This window comes from Sinocyclocheilus anshuiensis, unplaced genomic scaffold, assembly GCF_001515605.1.
Source record: "Sinocyclocheilus anshuiensis isolate Anshui unplaced genomic scaffold, SAMN03320099.WGS_v1.1 scaffold199, whole genome shotgun sequence".
In the NCBI taxonomy this organism is placed as follows: domain Eukaryota; kingdom Metazoa; phylum Chordata; class Actinopteri; order Cypriniformes; family Cyprinidae; genus Sinocyclocheilus; species Sinocyclocheilus anshuiensis.
This window is the reverse complement of record NW_015552582.1, coordinates 2,269,646-2,286,478: the sequence shown is the minus strand read 5'-3', so window position 1 is coordinate 2,286,478 and position 16,833 is coordinate 2,269,646. Positions and strand designations below refer to the sequence as shown.

The 16,833-nt window shown below is 35.8% G+C and overlaps 1 protein-coding gene across 1 annotated transcript in view; it reads right to left on the bottom strand.

The window, feature by feature from the left end:
• LOC107665323 (nesprin-1-like) overlaps positions 1-13,297 on the bottom strand; it is a 133,934-nt gene extending 120,637 nt beyond the window's left edge. Inside the window, exons 1-4 of the mRNA XM_016456151.1 lie at positions 12,760-13,297; positions 9,953-10,014; positions 2,347-2,442; positions 1,676-1,759 (exon numbers count right to left, since the gene is read on the bottom strand). Of these exons, the coding sequence (XP_016311637.1) occupies positions 1,676-1,759; positions 2,347-2,442; positions 9,953-10,014; positions 12,760-12,865 (348 nt within the window). The 5' untranslated portion in view covers positions 12,866-13,297. The remainder of the gene's footprint in view (positions 1-1,675; positions 1,760-2,346; positions 2,443-9,952; positions 10,015-12,759) is intronic.
• Between the last annotated feature and the right edge of the window lie 3,536 nt (positions 13,298-16,833).

Below are 16,833 nucleotides of genomic sequence, written 5' to 3'. Positions count from 1 at the left end.
CTTATGAAATGAATCCACAGCTTCTTGAGAGATCAGATACACAGACAGACAGACCACCTCAGGAGTGGGAGGCTTAGCTCAGCTTCATTCACTGACAGGCTGTATAATTACAGTTTGAAGCACAGCTATACAGTAAATGAAATATCTATGTGCTTCTCCCCAGAGAGATATGAAAAAATACCCTGTTTATAAAGGGGAAAAAAATGGGCCCCATTTCAAATCTCCATGGTTTTACAATAAAATACCGGTAATAGACGATGACAGTAAACCTCTTCCTTTAATTTATTTTAATAGAGCACCATTAAGATGAACTTACAGTGAACTCTGGAACACTTGGCATTACGGCATTGAGTGGTCAAATATTTTAGTATAATGACCATTAAACTGTATACACTACCTTTCAAAAGTTTAGGGTTGGTAAGAATTTTTATGTTTTTGAGGTATCTTATTCTCACCAAGGAATTTATTTGAAAATACAGTAATATTGTGTAATATTATTTCTTTTTAAATATAATAATCAACACTTAGGCTAACTTCAAAAACTGAATGCAAACATGTAAATTGCACATAATTCATTTTTTTTATTAATTTCTAAATTATAAAATTTTATTGTTGAAATATATTTATTTACACAGTGGCTGTAATAACTTGTTGCATAACAGATTTATTTAAGCATATATTTAATAATTAAGACATCACTAACAGGTTAAGTAAAGTATAATGAGTATATAGTCTATTTTGCGAAATGCTCTTCTCTAGACTTCATTTCTCTAGTGAACTAATAATGAGCTGTGGACACTGATGACTTGCCTGAGGTAAATGAAATGCTATGTGACATTTTGTTTACAAGCTGTTTTATTGACATCTTTCCACAGTTGAAACACTGATTGAGCGATTTCATAAGGCGTGAGATGTTCATTCATGTTTATTTTGCGTTAAAACTAGTAGTAAAGAGGAAGGGATGATAATGCTCACTCGCGTTTATACAGGCGTTTATACAGCAATATGTCATGCCACATCAAAAAAAAAAATTGGCATTTTGAAAGATGAGACTTTGTTTCTTATGAAACGTAACAATATATAAAACTGGAAGTTACCAATGAGGTTCCACTCGTGCAGTGGTTAAAACAATGCTGTAATTGTTCGGTACACATGCGTACCGAACCGAAAGACCCGTACCAAAAAGTTTCGGTACGAATACATGTACCATTACACCCCTACTGACTATACATTATTTGGTCCATTTATTCAGCTTTGGCAACCACAGACAGACAGAAAGCCTCTATGAGGGAAGCTCATCGCCACATGTGAGGCACCAGAGACAGATTTATAATAAGTTGACTCAGGACTAAACCTCAATAAGGAGAATGATTTCAGTCTGACGTGTCAACATCACCTCATAAATCTATTCTGAGCCATGTAGCACGTTCTAATTAATCCATAAATCCTTCATTTGCTGGTGATTTGAATGAAACAATTTCTTGTTGTTCAGAATGAGATTTAAACATGAAATGAAGAACAGGGTTTTCCTTCTTTTTGTCTCTCTTGAGACAGTGCTATAAAGCAAGAGAGCGGTATCAGAGCAGAGCAGGAAGAGGTTGTGTATTTCAGACTGAGTGGTTATGACCTGGAGCTGTACACCTGAGCAAAGCACTCTGGGAATAGACAGCCTTACCCTTTTGCCCTCCAGAAACTTCAGCGCTCTTCCCACGTTAGCAACCCAGTGGATCCTCCTCAGCTTGCGGCCCTGTTCGCATGGCTGTCAGATGGGAGAAGATAGCACAGCAGACAAAAGGAAAACAGTGATAGACAGAGGAAAATGTAAATACCCAGCAAGGAATGGGGAGAAAAAGATGAAAAAAAATAGAAAGAGACAGCAAGAAAGCAGATAAGCAGGATAGTTATACATGTTACAGAGAGACAGAGAATACAAAGATGACACCAAATAGATTGCAAGAGAGAAAAGTAAAAAAGAAAAAAAATTCAAAGGGCCATGTGCCACTTGCTATATTGATTGTTACAGCACTGCAAAGAACTGAGGCACCACTAGCCTTATGGGATTGTTCACTGAGCATGTGGGTATTCATCTGTGTGTGCGCATATGTGAGTGCTAATAATGTGTGGTGAATACACTGTTTTTGTTCATATGTCTTGTATTACATCATGTTTGCTATCATTTAAAACAATATCACAATGTTAAAACAATGTTCATGCTATATTACAGAAATTTAAGTCTAACTGGGACAATGATGCTTGATACAGTAAAAGGTTTTACAGCTGTAAAGTAACTTCGAATAACAAAGGAAAATCAAATACCAAAACAACCAAAAGTACATTTAAGCTTACCAGTTTGTGACCAGACAGGACTTCAAGAAGAGCTAGCAACATCACTCCATCTTTAACATCTTCAAAGAGATCAGAGACCACTAAAGGAGGATTGCACTGAGGAGGGAACACAATCCAGTGATGATTTGACATTTTACTTAAAACTATTTAGACATCTATGATGTAAGACAGACAGATAGAACGATAGACCGATAAAACGACAGACAGATAGAATGACAGACAGAACAAATGACAGATAGAAGGACAGAACAATAGAAAGAATGAAAGATAGAATGAAACAATTGAATGATAGATGGATAGAATTACAGATAGAACAAAAGAATGATAGAATGATAGATCAATAGAATGATAGAAGACAGAACAAGACAGAACAATAAACTGAAAGATAACTAGAATGACAGACCGATAGAACGATAGAATGACTGAAAGAACGAAAGACAGAACAAAAGATAGAATGACAAAATGAAAGATAGAACAATAGATAGAACGAAAGAATGTTACATAAAGTGACAGAATGATAGATAGAAAAAACAGGTAGATACAATGATAGACAGAACTACAGAATTATAGACAGATAGATAGAACGATAGAACAATAGATAAAACAATTGAACGATAGAACGTTAGATACACTCTTAAAAATAAAGGTGCTTCAAAAGGTTCTTCAAGCGATGCCATAGAAGAACCATTTTTGGTTCCACAAAGAACCATTCAGTCAAAGGTTCTTTAAAGAACCATCTCTTTCTTACCTTTTTATAATCTGAAGAACCTTCTTTCACCACAAAGAACCTTTTGTGAAACAGAAAGGTTCTTCAGATATTAAAGGTTCTTTATGGAACCATTTAGACAAAAAGGTTCTTCTATGGCATCCTGAAGCACCTTTATTTTTAAGAGTGTAGAACGATAAAACGATAGATAGAACGATAAAACAATAAAACGATAAAATGATAGATAGATAGATAGATAGATAGATAGATAGATAGATAGAACATTATATAAAAAAGAATGATAGACAGATAGAATGATAGAAGACAGACAGACAGACAGACAGACAGACGGTAGATAGATAGACAGACAGACAGACATACAGAAAGACAGACAGACAGACAGACAGACAGACAGACGAGAGATAGACAGACAGACAGACAGATAGAACGATAAAATGATAGATAGATAGATAGATAGATAGATAGATAGATAGATAGATAGAACATTATATAAAAAAGAATGATAGACAGATAGAATGATAGATGGATAGAATGACAGACGGATAGAATGAATGATAGAACAATAGATAGAATGAAAGTGATAGAAAGAACGATACAGTGATAAGTAGAACGACAGAATGTTAGAACAATGAAACAACAGATAGAACAATGCAATGATTGATAGAACAGATTAAATGATAGAATGAGAGAGAACGATAGACAGATAGAACGATAAAATTAAAGAATGATAAATCGAACAAAAGAACGTTAGAAAGACTGAAAGATAGAATGACAGATTGAACGATAGAACAATACATTGTTAGAACAGACAGACTGGCTAATCAAGTTGAAGCTCTTAGGCAGATTAGTGCTTCAGTCCTGCCTCTCTGATGTCCTTCAAATTGGCAAGCACATGCATGAGTAAAGAGACCTGAGGCACTTTGCGTCCTATGATGGTATCTTTTAATGAATGGTTTGGAGGATTCTGGTAAATCTTTTAACGCGATGCTGATCAAGTTCTGTAGGAATTGATTATTGGGTAGAACCAAGATCTTGGTTTAAAGCTGAGCAGTGGAGCATAGATAGATAGATAGATAGATAGATAGATAGATAGATAGAATGTGTTGTGGCATTCTGTACATATTTGTGACGTGAGTTTGAATGAGCTTTATAGATTAAACCCAGTGAATGTGTTGTCGGGCAGTGACAGTCATGAGCTTAAGAAGCATCTAAAAAGCCTGAGTAAAAGTGCTGATTCTAGAGACGACACAGACTGTCTGACCCAATGAAGCCCCTCCACTAATCCATCCACACAGTCCCTCTTTACCCGGACAACACATTCATGATTTCTCTTAAGACAGCAGTCACATGACTGGGATTTGGAGTGGAAAGCAGCCGGGTGGCAAAGTCATTCATGAGGAGATTAATACGAAACTGTGAAAGTGAGTGTGTGTGTATGTGTTTGTGTGAGAGAGACAGAGAGAGAGATGTAAATGAGTTATATTTCAAAATAACGGCAAAATAGAGAGAGAAAAAAAGTAGTTTAAGAGTGAAAGTGAACATGAATTTCAAGAGAAACGACAGTGGGATAACCTTAATTAGAGGCAGAAAGGGGAAGTGAGTGATGTTTTTAAAAGATTAATTCTTGAAGCATTTTTGAGAGAGCAGGGGAAGGAATTGCTAAGATATTCTAATTAGTGCTAAATAATTCAAAAGCTAATTGGATAAAATCACCTTATAGGATATTACATTAAAAAGAGGCACATTGAGTAATTATGCAACTAATGAAAAATAAGAGGGAAAAAAACACAAAGGCACAACCAGCAGGCCTTAACAAACTAATTATCTGTGTCTGGTTATTACTGATGGAAATAGATTGTGATGGCAGGCACTGCTGATGTATTCATCGGAGTGACCCCCAAAAAAACCCAATCAAAGTTCATGTGAACATACAAATGCCTGAGGGCCACTCGAACTGTTTTCAGTATCAGTCAGAGATGAGAGAGACACTGTTAGGAGGCAGAGACGAGTTCAATTAAGGTTGAGAGTAGGTCACAGCTTACTGTTCAACAGCAATTTGTCTACTAAATAGTTTTTATATGCAATAACATCAAAAAATATATTTAGAATTATTTTATAGATTTATTTTAAAGATGGGGTTCAAACAACATTGGACCGCACTGACTTTCACTGAGAAGAAAAGAAAAGAAAAGAAAAATCTTCTCTTGTGTTCCAGGTTTATAACAACATGAGGGTGAGTAAATGATGACAGAATTTTTATTTTTGGCCGAACTATCCCTTTAAGGGATAAAGTATTGAGGCATATTGTTTACACTTATTTTATTGTTTTGACTTTTATTTTGTTACTGTATTTAAGCCAAAGCAAAATATTTTATCCAATAATTTTATTTGAAAAATATTTACTTTGTAGTATGACATTTTTCTACCCACTATTAGTGTTAATGTTAGACATACAAACCTTGAAAAAAAATATTTAAATTCAGAATCATTCGTATAGCACAGTGAATATCAAATTTTAACATATTACAATTAACTTAATCTTTATTATAATCTACATGTCTCAAAATTAACATGTAAATGTTGACAGCCCTAAAAATACATTTTATGTTTGTGTTTCTTTTTCACGCAAACCTTCCATGGACCCTCTAGCACATCTCTGCATTCCCAAAAGCATAATTTAGGCAATATTTTTTTAAATGACATTAAAACTAATGCCATTATTATGAAAGCACAGAGCTCTTCTAGAGCAACTAAGGAGAAGATTTCTAAGAACCACACAGATTCCTTGACTGAGGGACCCGTCTAGAAAGCAGTGGGTGCAGTTTATGAACCTGTGGGTACAAATGACAAAATTGAGGTTACTGCTTACAAATCTGTGAGCACTGATAGTTAAATTGAGGGTACAGTTTGTGAATCTGTGGGCACTGATTACTGAATTTCATAATTCAGAGAGAAACCTGATGGGGCGTTGATATATGTCTAGTGACAAAGCAGGTGCAGGCAGCAGGGTGTCCGGGTGGCTGCTGTGTGCTGCTCACCCATGCTATCTGTCAAACACATGAGAGATGAGCTCATCCTCAATATTGAGCATGCCATAATTAAGCCCTAACCCTGTCTGAGAGGATTTGTCAAAATTGAAATGGAGGGTGGCCTCATACGCATTCACTTTCTTTCTTTCTTTTTTGGAAGTTTGCATCTTTTCAATTTTACAAGATGTGCACAGAGAACAAGAGTTAAAAAACAGTTCACCCTAAAATGAAAATTCTGCCATCATGTTGTTCCGAATCACTTTGAATTGCTTTTGCATGTGGAACATAAAAGGAGAAATTTTGAAAGAATGTACTGGACGCCCTTGTCCATACAATTACACCGAAAAAGGACCGGAGGTTTCAAGCTTCAAAAAAGACACAGAAAACTTAAATTTATTATAAAAGTGGCCCATAAGCCTTTATAATAAATTTAAGCGTGCTATGTTCCAAGTCTACCAAAGTCATATCACACCTTCAGATGAGAAACAAACAGAAATGATTCACTAACAATCTTCCCCTCCATAAAACTCCAGTGAGTTCCAGAGTCTGATTCGTAAATGAATCATTCAGAACTGAACTGGATCAAGTGAATTATTAAAAAGATCTGGCTCAAATGAATGATTTTTTTCATGAAACCACTATCCATTCATTTCCCTCATGTGTTCCACAGTTCCAAAAAAAAATCAAACAGGTTTGAAATTAGATGAAAGTGAAAATTAATGACAGAATTTTCATTTTGGATGAATTATTCCTTTATAAATGACTTACTGTATTTTATTGTATTATATTGTAAAGTGTCACCTTTAATATAAATATCACTACTGATCCATTTAATCAACATGGACAATGGTAATAATAAGCAGATATTCCTATATATGAGGAGTGAGATACAGCCATAACTCTAGTGCAGGAACATGTTCAAAGGTTAATGCTTCACTGAATACTGCAAAATCTGCAAATGACAGTAATATGAAAACCTTCCAGTCAACATACAAAAGGCTTTGAGGCTTTAATGCAACATCTCCATCACTCACTAGTGAAACTAGGAACTAACGGACCTAATTTACTCTGTTTACACCTAATTACATTTCATTATCTATCATGGACCTGTGGGCGCATCTTCTAATACTCTATTGATACTTCTAGAAAGGAATGAGAGGAGCGATAGAAACGCTGTGTAATTCTCATTCTGTGTTATCTTACACATGCTAAGAAGAATTAATCCAACACATTTGGGCTATGAATTATGGAGCTGGAAAATCACTGCAGATGATTTGCATTAGCAATTTGGTGGAGGGCTAGAGACAGACATTTTGACCAGAAATGCACCAACAGTTTCTCCTCAGTCTATCAGTCTGTGTTTAAAATCATCCTGTCAACAATATAAGAGTCACATTTCCTCCTATTTGGCACATGCATTCTCAAACTCCTCCCTCAAACACTTGAGAGTGCTGTCACCAAGGCAACATCATTCAGCAGTAGGATGAGGTTAAAGGGCAACAGCAAAGAAGTGGGAACAGCGGGTGCCAGGGATGGCATGGTGGTGTTCAGCTATTGAGTACATTATCTGGATTTACAAGATACAATGAATGTAATTGATTCTGACAGTTGTAGAACCAGTTGAAATAGTTCTCTGTTTGCAATTTTAATGAGACGATCTTCATTTCTGTCCTTTCTCCACAAACATTTCATGAAAAAAAGTCTCATTTCTATTGAAGCAATAGGGTCATGTCACATCTCTTTCATACAATAGGACTGCAGGTCCACGTTAATATATATTCGGCAGGGTGGTTTTCTTCTCTATCTCTCTTCAATGCAGTCCACTGAAAGCAAAATCTTGATCTGATCCAGCTTCAATTTTCCTTTATAATTTTGCCTTTAATAAACTATCACACCATGACACAGCAGTGTTATTTAAAAACTTTAAAAAAAAAAATGTTTATTCACAAATGTATCTCAATTTAAATTAAACTAAAGTAACAATTATAAATAAAATTTATATCAAATTACAAATTTTAGCAATTAACTGAAATACATAAGTTTAAGTACTAAAATTGCTAAAAAAAAAAAATGAAATAAAAATAAATTACTGCTAAATAAAATATATTATATAATTATTTGTTTACTATTATAGTATTTCTAACAAAAAAAAAAAAAAAGTGCTTTTGCCATTTTATTAGTTTTTGTTTTATGTATACACTACCGGTCAAAAGTTTGGGATCAGTAAGATTTTTATTACTTTTTAAAGAAGTCTCTTATGCTCATCAAGGCTGGATTTATTTGATCAAAAATACAGAAAAAAAACAGTAATATTGTGAAATTACTTTACTCCAGTCTTCAATGTCACATGATCCTTCAGAAATCATTCTGATATGCTGATTTATTATCAGTTAGAAACAGTTTTTGCTGCTTAATATTTTTTGGGAACCTGTGATACTTTTTGTCAGGATTCTTTGATGAATAAAAAGTAAAAAAAACAAAAACAGCATTTATTCAAAATAGGAACCTTTTGTAACAATATAAGACTTTACTGTCACTTTTTATCAATTTTACACGTCCTTGCCTTGCTGAATAAAAGTATTAATTAAAACGGTAGTGTATATATAAAACATTTCTGTAAATACTAAACAAATAATACTAAAATAACTCTACAGCATAAAAAGAAAGGCTAAACAAAGTTGATATAATTTAAAGTAAGCTATGACTTTACAGAATCTGCTCATAAATGTGCTTTAAAATCCACAGTGTTTATCCATCAGAAAGCATCTATCCATGCAGTAGCTGTTTAAAGAGAAGTGGAAACACTAAACTTGAGGACTCCTGTCAGAGAAATAATCAAAGCATAAACCAATTCATAACACTGTCGTTGATGCACACTGATGCTGTGAATCTCACTGACAACTCTAACCGACAGGTCCAATATGTCCATGACAGATGGTAATGAGCAAACAGATAAATAAATAACAGCTAGAGAGTGTATGAACATCAAATCTTCTGTGGTTAACATTTAACGCTGGAGAGGCGCTGATGTGCAACCTAATACAAAATGCCACGTCAAGACGCATTCCCCACAGATTGATATTTCAAATGAATTTCCTGCTCCTCGTCACAGAAGATTAACCAAGTCAAGTCTTGGTGATCACACTGGAATTATCTGGAGTGGCGGCTAATTAAAAAAATGGCTTGACCAGTCACTCTTTACACACAAATCAATAAGCCATCAAGCTATTTTTACACACATATCATGGGGTCAAATGCTTGTGTCCTGTTTTTTTATGCAAATTTTTACAAGCACCGGTTATTGGGTAAGCTTTTAATAATGTCTCTATTGTGATAATAGAAATTCTAATGATTTAAAGGAATATTTCAGGTTCAATGCAAGTTAAGCTCAATCGACAGCACTTGTGGCAAAATGCTGATTACAAAATAATAATAATAATAATAATAATTTTAGCCCTCATTTTCTTGGTGGGTTACATTAGTGTTTACACTAATTACAACCGTCACATTTCTTTTCTGTTAAGTCCAAAAAGCAGTTCTATTGTAAGTGTAATATTACACAAGACTGTGACACAGCATCTTTTTCATTACCTGTTGAACTGTTGCATAGTTGAATATAAGTAAATCCTGTCAGCAGACTGACCGTACCCTGGTAAAATGAGGCACAGTAATTTAAAGAGGAGATTAAAGTGTATGTTCATGTTGGACCTGGACTGGTGCCACCAGTCTTGTGACAGATTAATTCTGCACTGTGGAGAGAAGTGGCTATAACAACCTTCAGGTGCTTTTTTTCTCTCACACATGAATGGATGTATGTTGGTTCAGAAATCTCACACATGACTCGGCTCACCTTTGCTAGATGAGAGTTGATCCATTTTGTGAAAGTTCGCTTCTGCACAGCTTCCTGCTCATCTAAAGGAAAGACAAAACACATCCGAATCCTGAGTAATAAAACTGATCTGAAATCTTAAACAAAACATGAGACACTACATGACCCACCAAAAATCACAATAAATGTCGGATAGCTACTGTACATTTTGACCAAAATACAGGTATAATTTCTTTAGAAATACACCGATTATCATTTTTGACAAATATTTTTGACGTATATTTGCACTTTTATAAATATTTAGTTGTGGGTTCTTTAATAGAGTGCTCTGATAAATAACACCATTTGGTGCATTTCTCTATAAAAAACTTACTTATACACTTAATATACATAATAACTTTTTCATTCTCATGTGAGCAACATATAAGATTTAAAATGTCAATAATTAATTTTAGCTTACATTTTTTAAGTTAAAACTAATTTTAGACCATTGAATAAATAATAATATCAATAATACATTCATAATGCAGTGTTGTAGGGTCCAGTGATTTTTATCATGGGTTATGCATGGGTTATGCATATATGCAACACTGAATTTGAGGGTTGCTGTGACATTTACTTAAATCTTTTGCAATAATTAATTTTAGCTTACATTTTTTAAGTTAAAACTAATTTTAGACCATTGAATAAATAATAATATCAATAATACATTCATAATGCAGTGTTGTAGGGTCCAGTGATTTTTATCATGGGTTATGCATATTGGTTATGCATATTGGCACTTATCAAAACAGGAAAACACTGAATTTGAGGGTTGCTGTGACATTTACTTAAATCTTTTGAACAATTAAGAAGCACAGAAATTAGTTTTGTATTTTTTTTTTAAAAACAGACACAACAGAATAAACCATTTATCTGAGGAGATATAAAGTTTTTACCCAATTTTCACAAGTTCGCTTTCAATAGTATTTCCTACTGTATCCTGCAAGCAAATGAAAGCAGGATAAAATCTCAAAACAAAAGATCCAGCCCTGATTTTGAACTGCAAGGTGACAGTAAGTAATATCCTTTCTCCTAACCGTTATATCAGCAAGAGATGACAACTGACGCAGAGCCAACGTCTTTAATGAAAGCACTGTCTGATGGATTACACTGAAGCCGGTCACTGTGTCACACACTGTCTGTCTGTGTGTGTGTGTGTGTGTGTGTGTGTGTGTGTGTGTAAAAAGGCGACCAGGCTCATGAGTCATGCATAATGCAGACCACATGTGCCACTGTTATTTGTGCTAAAAATCTTGTATTTTGTAAATTAATAGTTTGATCAAGTCTGTTTCAGAGCTAAAGCAATCAAATATTGATGAGAAGGGGAGTATGATAGATGGCAACAGAAAAGATTTGCAGCTGCATTGGTGTGTATTACAGTGTGTGTGTGTGTGTGTGTGTGAGAGAGAGAGTGTGTGCCCAGCCCACCGTCATAAGGACAGGGTGACTTTGAGCGGGATTCGCAGATGCAAACTCACTGTATGTGCATTTGACACATATACACCCACAAAACATCCCCACTGCAGAAGTATAACAATAACCAGGCATCTTTTTTCAAATTCCTAATTAAATTTCCAAAATAACCACGATTAATCAACACTTCCTTGACTGTCTCTCTTGCACAGTCAGAATTGATCCACAGCACATCCAAGAACCTGCTGAGCTCCCCTACAGCGGACCCTTTCATTGCCAAAAATACTCAACAACACAACATTAACACATGCATACTGTAAAAAATTGTAAATAAAACAAAGATTATTGAAAGATTATTGGAGTATGTTTTACATGAAAATGCTATTTCAGTCTTTCTAACTCAAAAGTTCACATTTAATTCAATGTCTTATTAGCTATTTCTCTAATTGTGAAATTTTTCTAGCCATTTCTAAGTGAAAATTGTTTATATATTTTTTTTTACTGCATAGAAGCACAAAAAACAGTCAGATATGGAGTCAAATATGCAAATCTGACAAAGTATTGCATATAAACATGTGCAAATCACTTAGAAGTGCATGTCCATCATTGACACCAGATGCATTCGTGTACAAGTAAGTCAATCTCTTACCACGCAGGTGTCGAGAAACCCCTTGCACTAAGTTGAGGGAGAGAGAGAGAGAGAGAGAGAGAGAGAGAGAGAGTGTGTGTGTGCCTGGCCCAGCATCATAAGGACAGGGTGACTTTGAGTAGGAAACACAGATGCAAACTCACTATATGCGCATTTGACATATATACCCACAAAACATCCCCATTGCACCTAAATAAAAATAGCCAGCTGTCTTTTTTTTAATTCCTAATTAAATTTCTAAAATAACCACCATGATTAATCAACACTTGACTGCCTCTCTTGCACAGTCAGAAATGATCCACAGCACATCCAAGAACCTGCTGAGCTCCCCTACAGCGGACCCTTTCATTGCCAAAAATACTCAACAACACAACATTAACACATGCATACTGTAAAAAATTGTAAATAAAACAAAGATTATTGAAAGATTATTGGAGTATGTTTTACATGAAAATGCTATTTCAGTCTTTCTAACTCAAAAGTTCACATTTAATTCAATGTCTTATTAGCTATTTCTCTAATTGTGAAATTTTTCTAGCCATTTCTAAGTGAAAATTGTTTATATATTTTTTTTTACTGCATAGAAGCACAAAAAACAGTCAGATATGGAGTCAAATATGCAAATCTGACAAAGTATTGCATATAAACATGTGCAAATCACTTAGAAGTGCATGTCCATCATTGACACCAGATGCATTCGTGTACAAGTAAGTCAATCTCTTACCACGCAGGTGTCGAGAAACCCCTTGCACTAAGTTGAGAGATGTGCCAGACTTCTTTTTGGCAGCTATATCCTCCCATCGTCTTGCCACCTTGCCCTTGACATCCATTCCCAGAATGCCTTTGTGATCCTAAGTTCACGAAGAGCACATCTACCTGTGATGGTCAGAGGTCAACTACTCTTGACCTTCCTCTTGTGGAGCTTTTGATTCTGCTTGTCGATACAGAGAAAGACCTTCATGTACCTCTTCTTTAGGTTGCCTACTTCCTTCTCGCCATACGACGTAAGTAATCAAAATGGAAAACCATCCATGTCCTTCCAACGTAATAGAAAGAAGTGGGAATGTGTGCATGTGTGTAGCACCGGTCTCAACATCCTTCTGTCTTTACTCTCTCTGCAGGAACGATTCCCCTTGCGCCTCTAGCCAATCGTTTGTATGGGAATGTGTGATGTCATCACAGATCTGAGTGTATGACGGAAGGGGCAGTGATGTGCGTGTATGTGTTGAGAGTCACATAGCCTGCCGGCACGTACACTCTTTAAAGACCGAACCGGGCAGGATGTGCTCGGCACTGAAATTCCCTAAGATCAGCTGAATTCTCTCTCTCTCCTCCCACTAAATGTATTGGATTCTAGGGTTTAGGAAAAGCCGCTGGCCTGAGCTGATTAACTTTGCCCGAAAACACTGCTCGATCTGATTTACTGCTCCCAGCGGCTTTACAAAGCTCCTAGAACAGTCTAACAAAACAAACAGGCCTTCACTGCTGGATGCATTATTGAGATGCAATGGGGCCTTTTATGTCACATTGTGCTATAAACAAACAAGCTGTATTGCTGGGTTTGTAGTATATATTAAATTAATATTTTAGAATGAAATACAGGTTGTATTTTGGCTTGAGATGAATGAAAGAAATATTTTATAGAACAGCGAAAACTAACCCCACTCCATTGTTGCAGGTTTTGAAAATAAAGATAAGAGAAAATGAAAAGCCGGGGGAAAATGATAATCATTAAAATTATGATAGTTTCATTAATCATGGGTATAATTTTCTTCTTTATTCATCTCCTCCCAAAAGGAGGTTTTTAATGATGGAAGTCATTAATATCAAATGGCTCCTGTCATATGCTATCAGTCTACAGTTATCTTCACTTCTCAAGCCTGGAATCTGTCCTGCAAAATCTTTAATGAAAATCTCTCTCTGACAGGTATATGCATGCATGGATTTATTTTATGTATTTATTAAGAGGGCGTTATATCAAAGAGACAGTAGAGATGCAGTAAAGATGTCAGTATATACGTGGTCTGCTACATTTATTTATATATTTTTAGTGGCTAATGTTCTCTGTTGACAGAAGATTTGACTTTTTAATGATTCGTATATATGAGTATATATTTATTGTACATATTTACATATGAGCACAGCCAGCAATGCTTTGCTGTGGACGCGACTAGTCTCTGTCCATGGTCCTGAACTAAACACTGGGTACTGCATTGAGCAAAAACACCATCATCACTCCAAAGGAAAACATGCCCCGAAAACAAGAATTATATATTTTAATACTGTACAACTGAAAATAAAACATTTTTCTAGATTTATAGATTATACAGGCAAATCAGTTTTGGAAGTGACACTCTAGGAGACCCTTCAGACTAAAGAACAATCCACATGAGAAAGAAAAAAGACAGCATTTTGGAAAGGCATTCATTCTAAACATGGGATTTTGTGTCACTAAAAGAAGGTTTTGTGAAGGCTGAGGGCTATTCTGGACTAAAGATCTGCAGAGGTTAGAGTACAAACAGATGCTGGGTTAGTGTGTCTAATACCTGAGGCTATCAAACTAACCTCATGGGTCTCCCCCTCTAATGCTCGAAAAAGACAGGACTCCAGTTACAGAAAGAAAGAAAGAAAGAAAGAAAGAAAGAACGAAAGTAGGGCATTATACCACCTAGTGGTATAATCAAGAACTCAAAAATACACGGTTACATTGTTGTTTAGGCTTTAGATGAAGCTGTAAATGTAGCACTCTCTACCTGGTGATTTCCCAAGAGACATTTTTATTTTATGCTTGCCAATTCATTTCGTTTTTGTTATTTATGAAAGTACACATAATAATTAACTAAAGAAAACCTGTGCCTCTTAAACCACATTGTGCGGCATTCGGCTTTTAATTGAAAATCTATTTTTAAACTTGAACAGGATGCAATTTTAATTCTTAAGTAACTCAAATGAACTGAAATTCAAAAGTTCCTCAAGACAAAGAAAGTTTGTCAAGATAAATTTTGATCGCAAAGCCTTGTTTGAAAGTTTAAAAATGTAATTTGAATATTTTATATGACTTAGATATATTTAATTTTGTTATTTTAATCATTATTTTATTATGTCAGTATATTTCATGAAATAACTTTAATTTGATGGATTAGTGGAAGAACATTTTTTTTAGAACCTGCTGAATTTATGTACATTCCACTTCCTATATATGTCAGAAACGAGACCGGGATCCAACAGCAGGTGAAAACAAATTCCAAGTTTATTGAAACTGTGATAACAAAACGTCAATAAATCAGCCGGATAGCAAAACCCCAGCAAAAAGTCAGTTCCGATCAGCGTGGAGGTTAGACCAGCCGCGGTCGAGCCCACGGGGAAGAGAGGCGGCGAACCGGCAATGGAATGCCACCGATGAATTCCAGGGGTGGTATCGAGCGTGGGCAGAGAGGAATAGGACGGAACTGCCGTGGAGAGACAGGCCTATGAGTAGAAAGAGCCAAGGAAGAGAGCCGACCAGAGTTCTAGGGAGGCAGGAGGGTAGAAAGGGGAGGGTGACAAAAACAGGAACGCCAGACCGACTAGACTAGAAAAAATAAAAAAACTGATTCAGACAAACACAGCATGGACAGAGACGATCTAAGCTGCTGCACAACATATTACGGACTGACACAAGATAGCATTCAAGAGGGCCAGATAAAGGGAAGAATAATGAGGACAAAACGAGGTGCAGGTGAGAAGGGAGAATTAGCTAACAGGGATAACGAGAGGGGCGGGGTGAACACCAGGATGACAGAAGAGCACATGGCAAGCCGTGAAAACAAAAGGCCAAGTGCTCCATGATAACAAAGCCCAAGTAGACCCCACCGAAATCGTGACAATATATTGTGAATTCCATTCAAATTCCAAAACGTACTGCATGAGCTGAAAGACTGAAAAGTTCTGAAAGTTCGGAATATTACACAATCACTTACCACACTTACAATCACAGGTTTCAAAATATACGTGTGTGGATCTCCATTTGACTCCTAAAATGACCTACTTTTAGATACACAAATTACCTATATTTTTAATAACATAAAACTGAGGAAAGTAATTATAATTAAATCACAACTAACCATAACCTTCCCCTAACCCTAAACTGTTCTATTCCTTCACATGTATAGTCAATCAAGTCTCTCTTTTCCATTGTTGCCCAATTCCACCCATCAATATAGCAACAACTCTTTCTACACATACAGGCATTATTAAAGGGGTCATATGATGCGATTTCAAGTTTTCCTTTCTCTTTGGAATGTTACAAGCTGATTGTGCATAGATAAGATCCCTGAAGTTGCAAAGACTAAAGTCTCAAAACCAAAGAGATATTCTTTATCAAAGTAAAGACTCTAACACGCCCCCCTAAAACGGCTCGTTCTAACACGCCCCCACATATCTACCTCACTATGTGGAAATATTTGCGTAATGCCGCCCAAATGTTCACGCAAAGAAAGAAGGCGTGGTTTCAGTAACCGCAGTTAGTGTTGAAGCAGCCATGTCAGGGAAACGCTGTGTGTTTCTAGGCGAAAGCAAAAGCACTTTATTTGGCCTTCCGAAAGTAGATGCATTTAGGAATCTTTAAGATTACTTACAACAGAACAGCAATACATTTTATGGACGACCGTTTCGTGAAACTAGGAGAGGAGGTAATCCTGACTTTGCTATGACAATCTGGCGCTTCTGAATCAGCAACTGTAAGTATGTTTTGTTTTTAGTTTAAGTATTTGCTATTGACTGTTCAAATGCGGAGTGTTGCGCATCGTGTGTGTGTGTG